This window comes from Alligator mississippiensis, chromosome 7 (assembly GCF_030867095.1).
Source record: "Alligator mississippiensis isolate rAllMis1 chromosome 7, rAllMis1, whole genome shotgun sequence".
Taxonomy (NCBI): Eukaryota; Metazoa; Chordata; order Crocodylia; family Alligatoridae; genus Alligator; species Alligator mississippiensis.
Genome location: NC_081830.1, coordinates 39,149,235 through 39,170,171, shown reverse-complemented (window position 1 = coordinate 39,170,171; position 20,937 = coordinate 39,149,235). Strand labels below are relative to the sequence as shown.

The window sequence follows — 20,937 nt, the reverse complement described above, 5'->3', positions numbered from 1 at the left end:
GCAAACCCTTAGCTCCAAAGTCCCAGCTCTCAAATCCCTGCAGCTTCCCCTTGCCAAGTTACCTAATGCAGTTGTTCACAGTATAGGATTCTTAATAAATGCAGCAGTATTTTTTTATTACCAGATACAAGGAGCACAGAACAATGTTTAGATTCATATTTAATGACGTATAACTGTCAAAATAGGTAGTTTGGTAGCAAAACTGAACAGATACTGGTAGGGTACTAAATGTATTCAATGTAGCTCACTGTATATAAACACTGAGGTAACTAACAAAGATAATGCACTACTAGGAAGTGGTTTCTTGTTGATAAAACTAATGTATGCGTAGGACTGGTGAGTTGGTGTCCTAATGTTGTTTTAGATGATCAGTTCTTTTGTGATGTGCTTCGCATGTTAGAGGTATTCACCTTTAATCCTGGATTGCTTGTTATTGTACAGTGCTCAGTAATTGGTCAAGTCATTTAAAATGCATGAAGTGCTATTCAGAGGAGTCACCAGACATATATTTAATGGTTCTCCCACAGTGCACTGGTGTCAAATAAGTGCATTTTGTTAAACAACCATACAAAATTATGCACAAGTAAAGGCAGGACATTGACTGCTGCACTGGACTGAAAACGTTTCATAGTAGAAGATGCGTTCCTGCTATTATAAAGGGGAAGAAAAATATTGTCTTTACTGTGCATTTATCTACCTTCCTTATCTGATACGCTCTCAACAACATCTTTTATCCATTGAATGTAGTTTGATACCTGAGTATATACACCATATTTCCCTTCTTCAGCACAGCCTTCACCCAAGCTAACAACCCCTAAAAGGTACCAAACATCATGGTAAGATGCAGCAAAGGGGCCTCCGCTATCCCCCTTACAGGAATCCAAGGATTCCTCAGCATAGCCTGCACAGAACATGTTATCAGTAATGAGCTTCTCTGTTGATTGTTGACAAATGTCTGTGCTCACTGTAGGTAACCTAACTTTCATGAGAAATCGTGCGAGCGAACCTCTGTAATATGTGGAACCCCATCCGCTTACCATCCCTATATTTCCTTCTGCAGTCAGCAAGTTTCCTAGGTTTGGAATGGGAAGGCAAATAGGGAGCGCATACTTATTAAACTTAACGTCACTGCTCAAGTACAGCAAAGAAATGTCATTATTGTAGTTATCTGAATCATAATGTGGATGCATCCAACTCTGTTGCACTTGAATCTTTTGTTCTTCTAATTCTTGCTGGCGTTTGTCAAAATCTCCTGCAGTGAAGACAGGCAAAGATGTCTGAGAATTTTAAATAGTTTGTATAGGGTTTTCATTCAGGAAGCAGAGGATTCAAGCTTTAACCTCTCAAGGCAGTTTAAGTAATTGCCTGTGGGCACACCTACTCAAGACCCTAACTGTGCAGTAGCCTAATAATACAGCGCAGTAGCATGTCAACCCAAACTGTGCTGATACACTACTGTGCAGTAGTGTTACTAAAAAGGCACACGCTGATGCTACTGCACAGTAACTATGACATATTACTGACTGTAGACATGCCCTGTGAGCTTAAATATGGCAGTTAATCTAATTCACTAGTGTTTACTTAACTAAACACTACTACTCCCATGTAATGTGGCATATGACAAGATCTTTGCACAGGAAAGGATTGGGTTAAGTATGAGAGAGCCCATGGTCTTTCACGAGAGAATTTTACATATTGGTCAGGAACTGCTTATGAAAACCTCATGCAGCTTAATTTTGGGTTCAAACCAGGATGGAATTAGAACTAAAGTTCTGCTGCTTCTCAAAAAGATGGAATCTCATTTTCCACGAAGTCCACTTGCCTTTTAAAATTTTAGTTGAAGTCTTTTTTTCCCCCTAACCCCCACCCTGTAGCTGTAAATTAGATTAAAAGAGAGATTTTTATGGGCTGGACATCTCCAGTGCTACAGATGTTCAGTTATCCCATGTCCTAAAATTCTTTAAACGCGTTAATCCAAGAGGGGGACCCCCCCCCCCAAATGTATGTGTTGACTTGCTCTTTGGCTCTTCCATAGGGATACAGAGCACTTCTAGCTATGCTCATTTTCATGACCTGTAATACTACCATTAAGAAATTTTTCCTTGCAACATGCTATGAAAGAGGGAAGTACTATCCTCATATAGATGACAAACTGAGCCACAAAGCAGAGTGAATGAGTTGCTGGAGGTTGCCCAGGAGGGCATTGGCAAAGCTGGAAGTTGCATCCTGATTTTTCTGAGTCCCAATTGAGCGTCTGGTTACAAAATGTATTCTTCGCCTCCTCAGCCTCCCTATTAGCAGGAAGTCTAGAACCCTGCAACTATGGATGTAGACAGACATTCATTTATACCGGTGAAATGTTCACAGCAAGCCTGCAAAGTTCTTAGATTAGATGTGATATCTTTTATTAGACCAACTGAGTAATTTGAAAAAAGTTCTTGGCAAGCTTTAGGGCTTTTTTCCAACTACCCATTTGGTCTAATAAAAGGTATCACATCTACTCTAAGAGCCTTGCCTGCCTATGTCCTTAGACCAACATGGCTACAACCAAAAACCCAGCTACATCAAGCCTGTATACTCATCTCAATTACACTGGGATCAGGAATAGGCAAATATGCAGCTGTCCTAGGGTACTAGGACCAGAGATTGAGATTCAATAGAGAATGCCTAAGAACAGCCAAACTTGGGCTTCAGCTTGCATGTCAGTTGCAGTAACACTCTTTTTTAATATTGCCTTGCCTTTTCAGTGCTCTCTACAGAAACATGATCCAGAAATCTGATGATGGAAGTTGTTCATTTCCTGGTAGCAGGTTCCTCTACTTGTCACATCACAGGGTAAGTTTGTATAGCTGGGACTTGGAAGGAAAAAGTAAATCTTTCTGTTTATACATTGAGCAGTGTGAGACAAAAAAAATCGAGCCCATCCTGATGCCTTTTTAGACCCACTTTTCAGACTAGGGTCACACTTCATAATTTTCTCCAAGAAAGTGGAGATTTTTTGATTGAAAAATGAACAGGAATGTCCAACCTATCTCAAGAGTCTTTTACATCAGTTAATATTGCTAATACTCCACCCGTGCCAGGGGTTGGGTGGAATAAAACTATTGCCCATGTGATCTGCAGTGAAGTATTTGTAAATATAAGAACTTGCTCACCTATAGTAACGTGATGTGCTCTTCCAGTCTCAACACAGTGAGAGGCCGTGACCACCCAACGACTGCTGATTAAACTCCCACCACAGAAACCGTAGCCTTCACAATTTCGGATCAATACCTATGAAGAAAAAAAGAGAGGGTCCCAAGGTGGGTTCTGGAGAGAGAGGCCATAGACAGATGTGCTCTTTGAAGTGCTCAAGAGGTCATTTTTTACTTATTCCTGAAGTGTGAACCCTCCAGTTGATGGGTGGGTGAGGTGTGTGCTAGGAGACTGCTTGGTCCTCCAGCATCCCACGGTGCACTGCTGCTCACCCACCCTAGTCCCTGCTGAGAAGAGGGAGAGGAACAGGAAGGACAGCCAATGAGCTGTGCACTCAGCTGTCCTCAAAAACCTCTCATGGCAAACCGGAATTCCTGCTCCCCAGCCCCTTGGCTGGAAAGCACGACTGCTACAAACCTTCACAGCCGTTTTGAAGTGCTCCAAGCAGGATTTGGAGCACTTCAAGTATCTGTCCATCCTAGATGTACACTATGAAAGCAAAACCCCAAACAACATTACTTACCCTCAGGGTAACCAGTAAATAGTAAAAGTTTGTCTTTGAGGAGGGGGAGGGAGACATTTCCATGAGACTCCCTCCTTTTAAGCCTGGAAGTTCAGGTCTTAGGTACAGTACCTGGAACAGAGTGCTGTGTTTAATAAAGACTCTACACCACAGTCCCTTTTAAGTGAATGGGTGTAATATATTAGTCCTGGCACTTGCAAGATTTCCTTCCCCAAACAGCGGGAAAACAGACTTGATAGTCCTAGATTCAAAAATCAAAAGCCAAGAGTAAAAATATTTTATTTCTTAATTGTTTACATCTTGATGATGTTAAAAGACGCCTGAAAGGGTTTAAAAAAAACCAAACCAAGCAGGTTATGAAGCAGAATGAGATCATACTTTAAAGGCATATCTATGGAAGAGCAAAATGAAGGCACAATGGTATATAGTGTTTCATGACTCTTGAGGGGTGGATGCAAATGCATTTTTTTTATCCTGCATATGATTGTTTACACTGCCAGAGTTCAGGAGTATTGCCAGTTTCCACAAAAGCCAAATAGAGTTATATCAATGGAAAACCAGTGAGAGAGAATAATTTTTTTTCCTGTCCTGTTACATTTTTACATTTATAGTTTCATAGTTAAAATTTAAGAAAGTGGCAAAGGACAATGAAGGAAAGGATGCCATTAGTTTGGATTCTATATTGGTCTGTAAACAACTAGAGTGAAAATTATTCATAAAATGGATTAAAGAAGCAAATGCATAGTACAGTCAAGAAAGACTGCTATAACAATGGTGTTCAGTCAAAAGAAGAAAATAAATTGAATCCCAATATGTACAAATAGTCGCTCTCTTTTTAATGTTGTCCAATTCTTTTAGGTACCACTTATGAAGAAAAAAGAACAGTCTCTGGATTTCTTTCACTTGAACCGGCAAAATTTAGATGTATTTTTTCAACTGTCAGCAAACTGTTAGAACTTGAACCTGAATATTTTGGATTTGGGAATTTTCAAAGCTACCTTTTGTGAGTCAGATGGACTTAAAGGGCTTATCAAACTCCTGCTGAAATCAGGTTTCACTCCACTTAATGCAGCTTGGATCATACCCTTAAATGGATAGTAGAAGTGTGTAAGATTACTGGAACATGTAGCTAAAAACAGGTATTTCAACTGGAAAAAGTGGGTGAAGAGGTTCAGTTGGCAGTAGAGATTTAGGAGAGGAAATTGTAAATGAAAGTACTTATCCCCTATCTGTAGTGTGTCTTGAACAAAAGGATTGCTTTACTTACTCTTGCTCTGAAATTATAAAGGAGTCAGGAAGACCTTCAGAGTTCCAGATGGCATCATTGTCACTTTTCCTAAAGCATCTTAAATTATTAGAAGTAGTAAGTGTGGAAGAATGCCATCCCAGTCTCTGCAAGCAAACTTTTATTGGCCCAGGCTAGCCCAAAATGTGACATACTATTGTAGATCCTGTGAGATGTGCCAGTGATCAGACAAGAGTGGGGATAAAGGAAAAGCTCCCCTACAGCCCCTCCCTATCATCGGTCAAGCTTTCCAAAGTGTGGGAGTAGACATTATGGGCTCTCTGAGGCATAAGACTTATAGAGGGAAGAAATATATCCTGACCTGTATGGATTTTGTGAGACAGTACCCAGAGGCAGTTGCTTTGGCCTCCACAGAGGCACCCGTAGTCACGGATGCCCTGACAGATCTTCTTCCAGCTAGGGTTCCCCTCTGAGATCCTGACCGACAGGGATGGGAACGTCCTGGCTGACATGATGGCATGCCTGTGGGAGTGCTGTGGGGTTAAGCACCTCAAGACCACAGCCTATCACCCCCAGACAAATGGGCTGGTTGAAAAGGTTCAATGGCACCTCGAAGGGTATTCTGAAAGCCTATATGGACTCTAGCCCCAAAGACTGGGATGAGAAACTGCCACATCTGCTCTTTGCCTACTGAGAGAGATCTCAAGAGTCCACCAGGTTTTTGCCATTTGAGTGGATGTTCGGGAGGCAAGTCAGGGGTTCTCTCGATCTTGTGAGACAGGAGTGGGAAGGGAAAATCTCCTCCTCTAAAACATCAGTGGTAGAATATGTGCTAGGCTTCTGCCAGAAGCTAACCGATAAAAGGAAGCTGGCGTGAGACTCCATAGCCCAGGCCCAGAAGGAACAGAATGTCGCATGATACCAGAATGTCTGGTACGAAAGCTTGCATACTTTTGAACCAGGGAATAAGGTCATGGTTTTCCTACCACTAAGGACAGACAAGCTGCAATCTGCTTGGGAAGGTCTCCATATCATCCAGGAAAGGCTGGATGGTGTGACTTACATGGTGGCAATGAGCAGGTCAGGCAAAAGGTCTAGGGTAGTATGTGTAAACATGCTTAAACCCTACTTTGACAGAAGAGATGTTGCATTTTGGATTTCCTCAGTTGAGGAATCAACCAAGGACCCATAGGAGCCAGTCCTGTGTGCTGACTGGGATGGAGAGGCTGAAATAGAGAAGCTCCACCTGCTGGATTGTCTGCCCTTCCAGGATAAAGACAAGCTGTGTATGGCTCTCAAAGACTTTGAGATGGTGTTCTCGAACAAACCAGGTAAAACAGACCTGGTGGTACACACTGTAGACATGGGCAGCCATCTTCCTACCTGTTCAATGCCCTACCCAGTCAATGGGAAGGTGCTGCAAGAGATAAAGTGTGAGCTCGGTGATATGGTAGAGCTGGGGGTAATACAGCCTTTGACGATCCCCTGGGCCAGCCCTGTGGTATTCATCCAGAAGCGGGATGGGACAATCAGTTCTGTGTGGACTACAAGAAACTGAATGCTATTACCACCCCTGATGCTTACCCCATGCTCGGAATGGACTTTGCTTGATACTCTGGGCCGAGCCAAGTTCATTTCTACTCTTGATCTATCCAAGGGGTTCTGGCAGATGGCCCTGGACCCAGATGCTATAGCCAAGTCTGCTTTTACCACGCCTTTGGGACTGTTTGAGTTTACTGTTTTACCTTTTGGTATGTGCAATTCTCCCACTTTGTTTCAGAGACTGATTAATAACCTGCTACATGAATGTGAGCAGTTTGCAGTGGCCTACATCAACAACATCGCCATCTTCAGTCAAGACTTTGAATCGCACCTGATTCATCTCTCCACTGTTAGATAGGATCAAGCAGGCTGGACTTGCAATGAAATCGAAGTGCCAGTTGGCATTGCCTGAAGCGGTGTATTTAGGACACCATGTGGGAGGAGGCATGATCGCTTCTATGTGGAACAAGATTGAGGCCATTAGAGACTGGCTGCCCCCACAAACTAAGAAGCAGGTCAGAGCCTTCCTTGGTCTGGCTGGATACTACAGAAAGTTTGTCCCTGGATTTGGAGTGATGGCAGCTCCCCTGCATGAGCTGACAAAGAAAGGCAACCCTGAATTGGTGGTCTGGAAACAGGAGTGCCAAGAGGTATTTAACACGTTAAAAGCTGCCCTGATCAAACAGCCAATTCTGAAGGTACCAGACTATGATAAGCCCTTCTGCATACCCACAGATGCCTTGGACATGGGACTGGGAGCTGTACTCCTGCAAGAGCAAGAAGGAATATGACATCCCATGGCTTGCTTTAGCCAAAAGTTAATTCCCCAGGAGCAGAACATGGCATCTATTCAGAAAAAGTGTTTGGCAATCGTCTGTGCTCTGAACAAACTGAGACCCTCTCATGGGGACAGCAATTCATGGTCCTCTCAGACCATGCCCCACTTCAGTGGCTGCAAACAATGCAGAACACCAATGCCAAGCTTCAGTGATGGTCCTGGCAGCTTCAGGTGTTCAAACTTCACCATCGAACACATCAAGGGAAGCCAGAACATGGTAGTGGATTCTCTATCATGAAAAGACTCTGGGTAATGGGTCCATTGGTCTCAGCCTTGCCCCAGAATGCTTTGGTGTGGGGACACCCCAATGTGCCCTAATGTTCTAAGTGCATTGTTGTTATAGCCAGTCTTATATGTTGTGTGATTTCTGTTCTGGGTATGAGAGGTAACCCTTCTGGACAAAGCATACCCAGGCCCAAAGCTCTGGGAAGCGATGTGCCTGGGCTTTTAAAGTGGGGGGAGGGGTGTGGAAGAATGCCATTCCAGTCTCTTCTATTAGGTTTTTCCTTGTCATTGCTTTTTCACCTGTCTGTCAACCGGTTTTGCCTATGTGACCTGGGCCAGGTGAGAGAGGAGTGGACCTAGCTCTCTATTGTGTTAGCATTGACCTCATGGCATGGGGGCAAGGACTCAAGCGCCTGTCACTCGCAGGTGAGCAGTGATGTTTTTTAAATTGATTGGTTGGCACCCCACAACACCTGGCCATAATTAGGTCTCAGGGGTGATGTCAAAAGGCCTATATATACCTAAGACTGCCCAGGGGGAGGGAGAGCAGCCATGTTAGGGGTCACACAGCAACTGGAACATCAGCAGCACTCTCTCTCTCTCAATTCTGAAGTGAGTAAACTACTTGAAACTTATCTAGATGTATAGCTTACTGTAATGTAGAAATGTATCAACCAGCTACCACACTGACACTGTTTGCTCTAAGGTTATTCTGTGATACTTCCCCAGGCCTACCCTCTTTAACCAATGAAGCTCTCCACTATTACAAGCATGGTGAGCTTGCAGGGAGAGGGATCAGGGCATGCCTGTAAGGTCTCTAGGCTCAGATAACAAAGGGAGGCTACTTTCTGTGCTTCAGGCTAAAGCAGGAGTTTTCAACCTTATTGGGTCAGTGTACCCCACAGCAGCCGGTCAAGAAGGAAGGAGTCCCCGAGCCATCAATCGACAAGCAGGGGGAGGTCCACCAGCGGCCAATCAGCGAGTGTGCTGGCGGCAGCAGAAATGGTGGGCTAAAGGGAGCACCTCAAGTTCTTGCAGGGGGTCAAGCATCCTCAAGGTCTACAAGGCCTGTGTACCCCAGGGGGCACAGGGCCCAAATACAGAACAGCACCCCTGAGTGGTGGCAGCAGTACCCCAGGCTGGCGGGTGTGCTCCAGGAAGGGGGTCGGCCAGAGGTGAGGTGCCCCCAAGGAGACACTCGGAGCTTGGTAGGTGGTAAGGTGTAATGACATGGATGGCTCAGAGCTGGAGCACCCCTTACTGGCCTGCCACAGTAATCATAGAACTGAATGAGTAAAGTAAGAATTGTGAATTAATTAGCAGAATTCTACACTTATGTTCATTAAAAATATGAACAAAATTAACAAGGAATATGGGAGAAAGGAGGACATAAGAATGTTTTTCTCTTGGCTAAATGCCATTATACTATTTTAAAATAAGAATTTATAATAAAGAGAAGCAGTCTGATTGAACAGAATATTGGAGAAAGATTCAGTAATCTATAGGCAAGCCCTTCTGAACTCCATGAGAGAAGGTTTGTTTGGTTTTTTTTAACAATTATATCCCTTCAGTCAGAATGCCTGGAGCCAAAGTATGGCTTCTTACTAAGCAGATGATTGAGAAACTAAGATCTAAATAACAAATCATGAGAAGACCAAAGTGAAGGACATCCTGAACACTGAAGGAGCTTAAATGACTGGTTATATTATAAATAAGAGGAGATGTAAGTAGAGTCTGTTTAGGATACAACATAGACCAATGAATGAGGATGCTGTAGCATGGGCCACTAGAAAACAAACCTGTGCAGATAAATGGGAAATTTTTGCAGCACCTAATAAGTGCTCTTTGACCCAGAGGAGGAATATTTGGCAATACTTAGATAAAATCTTTTGCTTTTCCACAGTTAGAATGAGTGGTTTACTAAGAAGGAAATAATTGTGTCTGACCAACCTTGTCTCCTATGATCAAGTAACAAACTGCTTAGAGGTGGGGGACGCAGTTGATGTCATATACTTGGATTTTAAAAAGGCCTTTGATATGGTCTCCCATGATGCTTTTATAAAAAAAACAAAAACGGGGATTGTGGGCTGGCAGAGTCCACAACCTGGTCAGGTAGTTTGGAACTAGCTAAGGGGTCAAACCCAGAGAGTGTTAGTGGATGGATCTGTATCATCTTAGCAGGAGGTGGCCAGTGGTGTCCCACAGGGTTTGGTTCTTGGCCCTGTGATGTTCACCATCTTTATCAATGATGTAGATGAGGATGTGGAAAGCACGCTGGCCAAGTTTGTGGATGATACTAAGTTATGGGGAGAAGCGGTCATGCAGGCGGTCACACTGTCAAAGTTTGCTGATGACACTAAGATGTGGGGCGAGGTGGACACACTTGAAGGGAGAGAGAGGCTGCAACTAGATTTAGACAGACTACAAAAGTGGGCAGATGAGAATAGGATGGGGTTCAACGTAGACAAATGCAGGGTGCTGTACCTTGGGAGAAGGAATCCACAGCATACGTACAGGCTGGGGAGTCCCCTTCTTGAAAGCACAGAGGCGGAAAGGGATCTCGGAGTCATTATTGACTCCAAGATGAACATGAGCTGCCAATGCCAGACCGCAGCCAGCAAGGCCAGCCGTACCTTGTCATGCATCCAAAGGTGCATCTCAAGCCGGTCCAGAGAGGTGATCCTCCCCGTCTATGCGACTTTGGTCAGGCCGCAGTTGGAGTACTGCGTCCAGTACTAGGCGCTGCACTTCAAAAGGGATGTGGCCAGCCTGGAGAGGGTTCAGAGGAGGGCCACCCATTTGGTGAGAGGGCAGCAGGACAGGCTCTACGAGGAGAGACTGAAGGACCTGAACCTGTTCAGCCTCAGCAAGAGGAGGCTGAGGGGGGACCTGGTGGCTGCCTACAAGCTCATCAGGGGGACTCAGCAGTGAATAGGAAGAGCTCTTTTCTCCCCAGCACCACCTGGGGTGACGAGGAACAATGGTAATAAGCTGATGGAGAATAGGTTTAGGTTAGAGATCAGAAGGCAATATTTTACAGTTAGGGTGGCCAAAATCTGGAACCAGCTTCCCAGGGAAGTGGTCCTCGCCCCTACCTTGGGCAGATTCAAGAGGAGGTTGGATGATCACCTGTCTGAGGTCTTGTGAAGCCAGCATTCATTCCTGCCTGATCTGTTCAGGTCCCTCCTGACCCTAGCTACTATGAAACTATAGGGGATAGGATGTGGATCCAAGTGGGCGTGGACACCCTGGAAAGGTGGGCGAAAGGGACCTCAGGGTAATGGTTGATCACAGGATGAACATAAGCCTTCAGTGCAATGCTGTAGTCAATGGAGCAAATAGCATACGGGGATGTATTAGCCGAAGCATCACAAGCAGAGCTAAGGAAGTGATACTTCCTCTCTACTCAGCACTGGCTAGACCCCAGGTAGAGTACTGTGTCCAGTTCTGGGTGCTGCACTTCAAAAAAGATGTGGAGAATCTTGAAAGGGTCCAGAGAAGGGCCACAAGAATGATTAAGAGCCTGGAGGACAAACCTTATGAGGCAAGACTAAGGGATCTGGGACTATTCAGCCTGGGGAAGAGAAGACTGAGGGGGGACTTGGTGGCTGTCTATAAGTATGTAAGGGGTGAATATCAGGAGCTAGGAGAAAAACTGTTTGCTAGGGTGCTCCAGGGGAGGACAATAAGCAATGGCCATAAACTGTTAGAGGATGGTTTCAGGTTGGATGTAAGGAAGAATTTCTTTATGGTAAGGGTGACCAGAATCTGGAATAGACTTCCCAAGGAGGGAAGTCTTCAAGAGGAGACTGGACAGACACCCTGCTGGGATCATTTGATCTCAGCAGCATTCCTGCCCAGAGCAGAGGGGTTGGACTCAATGATCTTTGGGGGTCCCTTCCAGGCCTTAATTTCTATGTTTCTATCATTCTATGAAAATGTGGTATTTGGAGCCAAAGATACAAAAAAACAATTACCTGCCAGGGGCAGTGTCCACAATGACAGAGAGATCCTCCAGTTATTCTGTAATCATGGTGCTCTTCACTTTGGGGGAAGCTTGTCCAGCTGGGTTCATCTCCATCTGTATGGTTTTCCTCATCTCCAATCTGGCTGAGGCCTTCATGCAAAATCTGTTCCTCCTGCGTCTCATTCCAAAGAGCAGTGTCGTGCGGTCTCATTCCACATAGGAAAGGCCTCGACTGTCTGGTTCCAACTGGCTGCAATCTCTAGTGTCTCATTCTGCCTGGCAGTGCCATCCATTGTGGTGTTCCACCTGGCAACAGCCTCCACTGTCGTCTTCCACTCAGTGACACCCTGTAATGCTGTGTTCTGCCTAGGGGTGCTGTCCATTGTCTTGCTCCACATAGCAGGATCTTCCTCAAAAGTGCGTGTGGATTTTGTAACCAGCCCACAGGGAAACTGAGCTGAAAAATCAGAAACAAGCTTTGGGTTCCAGGTTCAATATTTAGTGTCAAGTTGTGGCCCCCACAGCTAATTTCTGCTTCTTTCTAAGCACTGAAATTGAAACATTACACATCCATTTATTTTTGCCATGAGCCACGTGCAAGTCAAAAAAGCACAGTGGGTATAGTATAACAATAGTTATACTAGTATCTCATAGTATAACAAGCACAATTGGTTCCTAGCCCTCCCTCCTGTGCCCATGATGCCAGTTCTTCCCACCCAGTTCTTTTTATCCATTCTACTGTAGGAAACTGCAGCTGGATGCCTTTCTAAGCTTTTTTTCTGCACACTGCGTCAGCAGCCTGTTGTATGTCCTACATGCCACAGTTTGGAGACATTTTTTCCATCCTGAGACAACAGTGGGAGGGTGTAGAATACTCATAGTAGAAAGAAACCAGCTTTTCTGGGTTGAAGATGTTTGTACTAATTTGAGAAACAATCTTCAGTTCTACATAAATGCATCTGGCTTTCCCCTTCAATGCAGTGGCATATGTGGCAGTCCAAAGGAATGCGTGCAACCCACAGAAGTGGGAAAGGAGAGTGTCAAGAAAGTAACCGGGTCCCACATTCATTACCTGATTGTAGGCATGTCTTTCTATCATCACCAAGCACGTAGCCCTCTGCACAGGAGCACACCACGTGAAGGGAGTGAGTGGTGTCTTGACAATACTGTGAACAGCCACCATTCTTATACCAACATTCAAACTTCTCTGCAACAGAAACATATGTGCTGGTTACTGATATTAAATGACCCAGTTGCACATTGCCTTCTCAGCAGCAGTGCTGCAATGAAGAAATTAAACCAGTGACAGAAGAAATGTTGCTATAAGAGCTGGAAACCTTTGAGGAGTGTCAGGCTAAATAATACACTGAGCTGGAGCTGAAGGCAGCCCAGCCACTGCTGCTGTTTTCCCTACCCCCAAATTGCTGTGATGTTCTAGCTTTGCAGGCTGAATTGAATCACTTGGTAGTTCAGATTCAGTCCACTGTCTGCAGGTTGCCAACCCCCTGCACTAGGGCAGCAAGTCTCAACCAGAGTACCAAGAGATCCTTTCAAAGATGCCATGGGTTGTCATGTGTTAGCACTGTTTGGTGTGGAAACGTGAATCACAAGATAAACCCAGAGATTTCAAATAGAAATCAGTAGCATTAAACATGTTCTGACCTCCTCTGATGTTTCTAAGTTCTTTGCTATGGAAACATTGCTCTATTATTTTTCTGTAGTTAAAAAAGGTGGGGGTGGGAATTAAAAGCTAGCGTTTTCCAAGGGGTGCCTTGAAGTTAAAAAGCTTGACACCCACTTCTCTAGCACTGGATCTAGTATTTGGGAAAATCTAAGAAAACTGTCTTCTGCAGCCAGTTAATTGTCTGGCCTTGTTGAACCCATATCCTCTTCTTGCTTTCTGTTATTATTTGGGCAACAGCAGCATGGACAGGCCACAGCCAAGATAGATGCTGGCTGCCACACACAGAATGAGACCGGCTCTGCCCAAAAATGCTTGTAAAATATGCAACAGTTCTTTGTTCCTCTCTGAGTGTCACGTCTTGTATTGTGACTGAAGTTGGAGCATTCACTCCTTGGGTTGAGGTCACCTCTTTATTCATTCTGTGTCTAACAAGTTGCACTGTAAGAAGAGTAGTCAATAAAAGTGTTTAAATGAACCTACATGGTTATAGACAAAAAAAATCACTTCAGATTTTTCCTATTCCCCACTACAATTTACTTGGTGCAGTGAAGTCCTGCTCTGTTTTCAGTTGTGGACTATAGAAGGTGTTTCAGAAGGGAAGGAATCACAATCCAGTTGTTCAGGTAACATCACTTCAGTTTCTCTGTGTTTCTATTTCAAACTGAACTTTGCCCAGTGTCTCTTATGCATAAAATTCATCTAACACAAATCTAATTTTATCTAAACTAATGCAGCCTTCTGACTACTGCCTATGCGACTGCGGTTTTAGTCAAGGCACCAGAGAAGCAGTGTATCAAACTGGAGTTAATACATATGCAACTCAGCCCTCTATAAAAGGTCCGCTCAGGGGTATGCCACTAAATTTCACAAAATCATTTCCTCAAGGGGAGTGTTTTGTTCATATATGTCCCCACTCACCTATTTTACACTGTTTCCCTCCAAACTGTGGGGGACAGATGCAGATATAATCATAGTGCTTCTGTTGACACATCCCACCATTCTTACAGGGATTCTCTTTGCACGGACTTAAATCTGTCCAAGATTTAAGAAAAGAGGCGAGTGCTATAGTTCCAGGAACTGAGAAAAGGCCTAGCATGAGAAAGAGGACGCTGATTGTTTATAGCCCTTCTGGCAACCAGCAGGAGCACAAGAAATAGGTCAATTATCTCCCTTTTTCCTACCTTTGTAATGGAACCAAAACTCCATCTACAAAATATAATCATAAGAGAGGAAAAATGTTAGTTAATCAGGGAGGTCCCTTTAGCTCCTGCCAATATCTTTTGGGAACTAATAATCTCTACAGCATTTTTTCCTCAACTGATCTGTGCTGGAGATATGAATAAGAGTGTAGGGCTAAATCCAGTAAAGGACTTAAGTGCCTGGAGCAGAATTTAGCCAGATGTGAGACACTTAATTCCAAAATTGCCTTTCAGACCCACTCCCCATCCCTACCCTTGAAGGCAGCTACAGTCACTAGTCAGAAGCCTGCCTTCCCTTTCCAACCGAGGGCCCTAACCACTTCCTCTGGGCAGAGTACCTCCAGTAAGTACCCAGTCAGAACAGAAAATGTAGGTTGGTGTTTCCTCAGAAAAAGAACCCAGATTTCCTACTAACCGAATTATCACTGGATTATTATATAAAAGGCAGGTGTGAAAACAACCACGGTCTGTGTCAGCAACCACACTTTAAAAGAAAATGGTGAACCCTGATCAATTCTTTGAAAGGGCATTCATATGAGAGGACTCTGAGCTCCTGATCCTGAGTGGCAAGTGACATCTGCCTGCAGGCTGAGTTAGGAACTTATGTCCCGAGACAGATGGCTTTTCAGCTACACTCCTGTGCTCAGCATGCTCTTAGACATTAGTCCTAGGATGCCCCCTGTTCAGACATGGCTATTTTGGGTTGCCATTCTGATGCCCCTAATTCCACATGCATTGTACAGAAATGATGTGTTGCAAAATCTAATTTGTAGGTGCCTAAAGACATCAAAAGGCTAGACACAAATTAGCTCCTTCAGTGCCTACACTTGGGCATTGCAAATATTAGGCTCCTTGCTCGAGGGCAATTCAGTATGACTAGTTTAGGCACTTAGGATTCCTGTACAGTCAATGGAGAGACATAGGATGTGCCTACATAGTTCACCCAGAGAATGGGAGCAGTAGGTGCCTCCAAGGGCAGTTCAGAAAGCCTAGAAGTGTGCAGGGATAGCCAATAAGAAGCACTGAGCATAGTAACGTGTCTGAACGGCTGCCTGTCAGGAGCTTAGGCTCCAAACTTATGCTGTCCATTAGGTATCTCTGTTCACTGTTGTGATTCACCAGAGTGAATCCTCTTTCTGAGGATCACTGCAGAACAGGTTAGATGAGGGCATTCTCCATCCTGTCTGTTGAAGCTGAATCACTGAGCAGCCAACAGTGTAAATGATACAGGATCAAAATATAGAAGTGCCAAATGAATTCAGGGGTTTATTGCGTGTTGTGGCTTCTGGTGGTGGCCTATATTAGATTGCTCTTTGGAACTTCCCCAGCTAAGATCTACCTACGTTCTATCTAGCTCCCTAAGAATTAATTTGAATATAGCCTTTTGCTATTTATTGGATCTAGCCTATAGCTCCTGGGGAAGTCGCTTTGCTTCTGCATGAAAATAAGAGTCTTTATTCCAAATTGGCATAATCCAAACAGATTAAAGACATGCAGAATATAGCATGTTTATATTGAAAGAGAATGAGTCACACAGCAAATTAATCAGGAATAGCTATTCCACTAAAAATATGCTACCATCCAGTACCTTAAGCCAGTTTACCCTCCTTCTGTAGACAAGACCATCATTTCTGTTTTGCTTGTTTTACCTCTATTTAAATATTTGGTATCTATTAAGAAATAAAAAGTGAAACCATAAAATATATCTACAACTAGCATTCTGGTAACTGGTTTGGTCTTGTATATCATGTCAATGGAACTCCTGGAGGAAAGCATTGCCTTGCATCACACCAACTGACTGGTTAAGACTACTTTTCCTGAACTGAAATTACTCACTGTTTTCTCCTGTGAATGGAAAATGTCCTTTGCCTCCTCAAATAAGCATGTTTCCTCTATGCATTCTCTCTCCAAATTCCCTGCCTGTATCTCCTCTAGGAAATGGTTAGAGCGTTTGTGGATCTTCAGCACCTGATGTGCTTCCGTTTTTGTCAAAAACACTATGTAAGAAAAATGTGGATCCCACCATTAATTAATGCTTTTGTAGGAACCCAAACCTTCATCTTCAGAGAAGCGTAGCTTATGCTTCAACTTGGCTAAATAAAACAATGGAGTGGGGAAACATTTTTAAAAACTAGAAGAAGAATTAAGGACAATGAAAGTTGGACACGCTGGTTCTGTGCAAGGGTTAAGAGGGTAAGGGCAGTGGGATTCAGACCATCTCAAAGCTCCCCATGACAGGTCAAGCTACTGGGAATGGTTCCTGTCAAACAGCAGGAACTGGCAGATGAGAAGGTGGGGACAGTCCCCCAGGGACATCCAGAACAGGTCAAGCTCCAGGGGAATGCCCCTCCTGTCCCTTGCACAGCTCTGGGCTGACCTGCATCTGTCCATGGGTTGGGTGCAGAGGCAGTGGCTCCTGTAGCTTGAACAATCTGGCCATTGCTCAAGCACCTGGAAGCAGGGGTCTTACAGGGCTCCCTGACAGCTTGCCACAGGGTGGGCCAACAGGGAGCTGGTGCTCTCCCTCTCCCTTGAGGGAATATCTTCAGAGACTCAGAAAGTTTCCTCCCACAAAAAACACTTGAATGGCTGTACAGTAGCTCTTTGTGCAAGGAGAAAGGTGTTTCTCCTGGCATAAATGTAACACTAGCTTCTAGCCACAGTTAACTGCCTCTCTGCTCATACAATGAGATCACTATCTTCACACCAAGTGAAGCCATCCCATTAAGAACAGTAGAGATTAATACACTGTAAATTACTTTTTAGACTCTTTGGTTATATATTTATGAGCATCTTGTGGGTCATAATCACCTTCCTGGTGAATGGTGACAATAGCCAAACAGGGGAGCAGTATTAAGGATTTTTTCTGCCATCTGTAATTAATCAATCCCAAGATTGCATTTAATGGATTCATTTCTGTATCTAGATCTGTCTAACCCAGTAAAGAAAATCATATTTTATCAAGGAAAATAAAGGGGAAGTAATTTTGTGGTAATTGAATAGCAATAGCCAAGATAGCTACTTCTTTCCTTAATAGCTCCTGGAACTGATCCTCAAGAACCACAGTTATTGTACTTTGCTTGCACAGCCATATAGGATCTATTAAAAAAAAAAGATTGTAGAGCAGCTCTGTTTAATAAAATATCAGGACTTAGCTCCTGGAGACTATTTATTGTTTATTAAAAGTGTAGCTGCTTCACACTTGCGTGTCTGGGAATGATTTGATGGACAAGAAAGGAGTCCTTCCCTAAATTTGCTGGATCTATTATGGTGCCCCTTAACTATGGAATCCCTATCTGAAACATAGAGGACTGTGGACTTGGGGAATATAGTTATTCATCACTATGATCTGAGAGAAAAGGAATATGAATACTTCTCCTGTTGCATTGTCAGAACTAAAAGACCATAAGATGTTACCATACAGTCCATTCTAAGACAGCATGAAGCTTTGTTCTGTCATGGGTGGTAAGAGAGAACCAGCCTTGCTCCAACTTAATGCCATTATGGCAGGGAGAAGGAGGGCTATTAATGCTCTCAGAGACTAAGGGACAGCTCCCAAGGGACTTCTGACCTTGAATGCCCAGGACACAAGTAGAACAAGGATAGAAACATATGGATAAGCACTGAAAGAAACAGAAACCTGGGGACAAATCCTGCCTGCAGATCTACACATGCTGCTTCTTCTATTTCAAATTGTTCTGATTATTAGAGGAAGCAATATCTGTAGGCCAGACACTAGATGGTCTTCAGAAGAGTATGTATGTCTGTTATATATAAGGCAGGGTAGAGATGCACCTTACAGGCTAACTGAATCAAAGATACATAAGCTTTCAGGAGGCAGAACTCACTTCACCAGAAGTTTATGCATCTCTGATTTAGTTAGTCTATAAGGTGCATCTCTACTCTGCCTTTGGCCTGACTTCAAAGTAACACAGCTACACTACCTCTAGTTGTTAAGTATGTTATAGGCACTTAAGGGCCAACTCCAAAACTCTGGGATCCAGCTGTAGCTTCATGAAAAGTGAAAGGGAACTCCTCTGTGACCAAGTCAGAAGGATCTGTCAAAGGCTTCTCTTAGCTGGCTGTCACTAGGCTAAATTTTCTAGCTCATTGCCTAAAATGTAAGCACTTAAGTATGCTTTTAAGTACTGAGATGTGCACTGCTCCTGCAACTGCATCTGGGTTGAACTCTGTGCTTTGTTCTCCTTACAGGATTGGGTCCTTTGTTGAGTGGCTAGGACACTGGACTGGCTTAAGACATCTAAATGCTGTCCCAGCTCTTCCCCTGACCTGCTGGGTGAGCTCTGTGTGTCACTTAATTTCTCTTACAGATCTACAAAATAGAAATAATAGACCTTCCTTGCTTTGAAATAACAGGGATTCAGCGATTCAGAGACTTTCTTCCATTCCTATATTCTTTTGTAAAACTCTTTGAGGTCTACATATGAAAAGCACTCTAGAGGAGTGAAGTAACAGTATTAAATTACCATTGGTTTCTAAAATAGGCATTTAGATGCATAACTTTTAAGTTTTGAGAGTATGGGTCTCCATGCATAATTCATTTGCTGTCTTAGTTTTAGTGCCGCAAGGAGCTTACTTTTCACCAGTAGCCCGGACATGCTTATCAGTATGTTTAATAAATATGAATGATTGATTGAGAGCAGGTTCAGGCTTGATATCAGAAGGCATTACTTTACAATTAGGGCTGCCAGGCTCTGGAATGGTTTCCCAAAGGAGGTGGTGCTCTCCCCTACCTTGGGGGTCTTCAAGAGGTGGTTGGATAGATATCTGGCTGGGGTATTATGATCTCAGCGCTCGTTCCTGCCCAAGGCAGGGGGTCGGACTTGATATCCGTTCAGATCCCTTCCTACTCTAGAAACTATGAAACTATTTTTCATGTTTCTCCTGTGCATTTCTCCTGTACATCTTAGCAAATTAACTTTCATGGCTCACTACTCAGAAAATATGGGCAGTTTCACTGTAGACATCAAAGTTCTCAGGAGAAGAAAGAGAAGCTAAAACACTGGTTTAGAAGGACCTACCTGAAAATGAAAGGGACCAGCTCTTGTAGATGGAGCACATGAGTAAGACAAAGGTCACAAGTGAGGAACTTTTAGCCATTGTAGAGGCTATTTAGAATCCTCTGCTTGATAGATAAACACCATCTGTAGAAAAAGAGAATAAGGAGAATAAAAGGGATGTACCTGAGCAAAAATGAAAAAAGGAAAAATTAGGTAGTGAAAGAGCAAGAAGTGAAAGCCAGGGGAAATAAGACAGAAGAGATAGAGCAAATAGGTTTTGTTAGTCTTATGGATTTGATTCCTCTTTTGTGGAATTAGTGATACGTATTTTATTAGTGATAAAATATTTATTAGTGACACAGGATGAAACACACACTGTAATAGGACTCCAGATGCTCAGCTCACAGAGCAGAGTGAGTTGACGGAGCACGGGAAAATAGCAGAGGATCCATAGGCCATGGAAGACCATGGAAAAACTGACTTGACATCACTGGGGATGGATCAGCCTCAAATTGAGCAAAAGCCAGCCAGTATCTTAGACACACTTGTCTAAATACTGTGGACTGCAGCTCAGCTCTGGGTGGCACACTGCAGGCAGCTGATCCTAATATTTTATGGCTGCTGTTGAGCTCAATGGGCTGGACAAGTAAGATCTAAGTATGCTGGAATTTTACATATCAAGCCCTCCACCAAACTACGCCTACAACACACCTGAGAAAGGCTTAACTTCCTCAGCCTGACAAAGGGTTTTTGAACCCGAAAGCTTGCTTAAATTTTTTTTTCCAACTATTTAAGTTGGTCTAATAAAAGATATCAGATTCACGCAAAGAACCTTGTCTGCCTTTGAGAAAGCTAGCATCATATGCTGATAACCTGGCCGGTCTTCCTTGGGCACCTGTGTCCCTTTCCAAAATATATTTAAGTCTAAAACGCATCACACAATTGTATTCACTTACCTTTTTTAGGGAAACAGAAGCAATATTTGGATGGACACCAAAGACAGACATGAGGGCCTATGGGTTGATCATTAACCAACTGCAAATATTGACAGAGGAGGCCCACCCACACACTGAAACCCATGGGACAGACACACAGGCAATAGAAAAAGAAATGTTATATCCCCTAACAAATCTGTCTTGGGGAAGGCTTTGTTTGTTGCATTTGCAAGACAGTTGCTGAGACTCTGTCTTTTGTCATCAGCTCAGTATCTCTTGGTTGGAATGACACCATCTATTCAAAGGCTGCTGAAATAGGCAACCAGCAGGTTTGTGTGTGGCCAGAGGGATTTGGATTAGACATTTCCTGGAACGTGAGTGTTGCCCAATGAATAGCCATAGCTATTCATTGATGCTCAGGACAGGGAGAACTTTGCCTTACTGGTCTTGCAGAGGGTATTATTAATAAACAAGGCAGATTGTTCTATTTCAATAGGTAGCAGCCTTAATACTTCCTGGTACAAAGGTTCCCGGTCCAATCCCTTACTGGAATGCTTCTCTA

The 20,937-nt window shown here is 43.6% G+C and overlaps 1 protein-coding gene across 1 annotated transcript; it reads right to left on the bottom strand.

Annotated features, from left to right (window-relative positions):
• LOC102571631 (coagulation factor VII) lies at positions 1-19,540 on the bottom strand. Its single transcript, XM_059731856.1, has 8 exons — positions 19,462-19,540; positions 16,256-16,416; positions 14,402-14,426; positions 14,139-14,252; positions 12,609-12,743; positions 6,796-6,962; positions 3,156-3,273; positions 1-1,252 (listed from the first exon to the last, which is right to left on the bottom strand). Exons 1-8 carry the CDS (start codon positions 19,538-19,540, stop codon positions 690-692), a joined length of 1,362 nt encoding a protein of 453 aa, XP_059587839.1. The 3' UTR covers positions 1-689.
• Between the last annotated feature and the right edge of the window lie 1,397 nt (positions 19,541-20,937).

Bases quoted from the DNA above. Each gene is read 5' to 3' on its own strand.
- LOC102571631 (XM_059731856.1), bottom strand. From the start codon at position 19,540: ATGGCTAAAAGTTCCTCACTTGTGACCTTTGTCTTACTCATGTGCTCC. The intron at 14,253-14,401 runs GTAGGAAAAAGG...AATCTTGGACAG, and splicing joins GTTTTGGTTCCATTACAAAG to ATTTAAGTCCGTGCAAAGAG. The intron at 12,744-14,138 runs GTGAGTGGGGAC...TTTCTGTTGCAG, and splicing joins AGGGAAACAGTGTAAAATAG to AGAAGTTTGAATGTTGGTAT.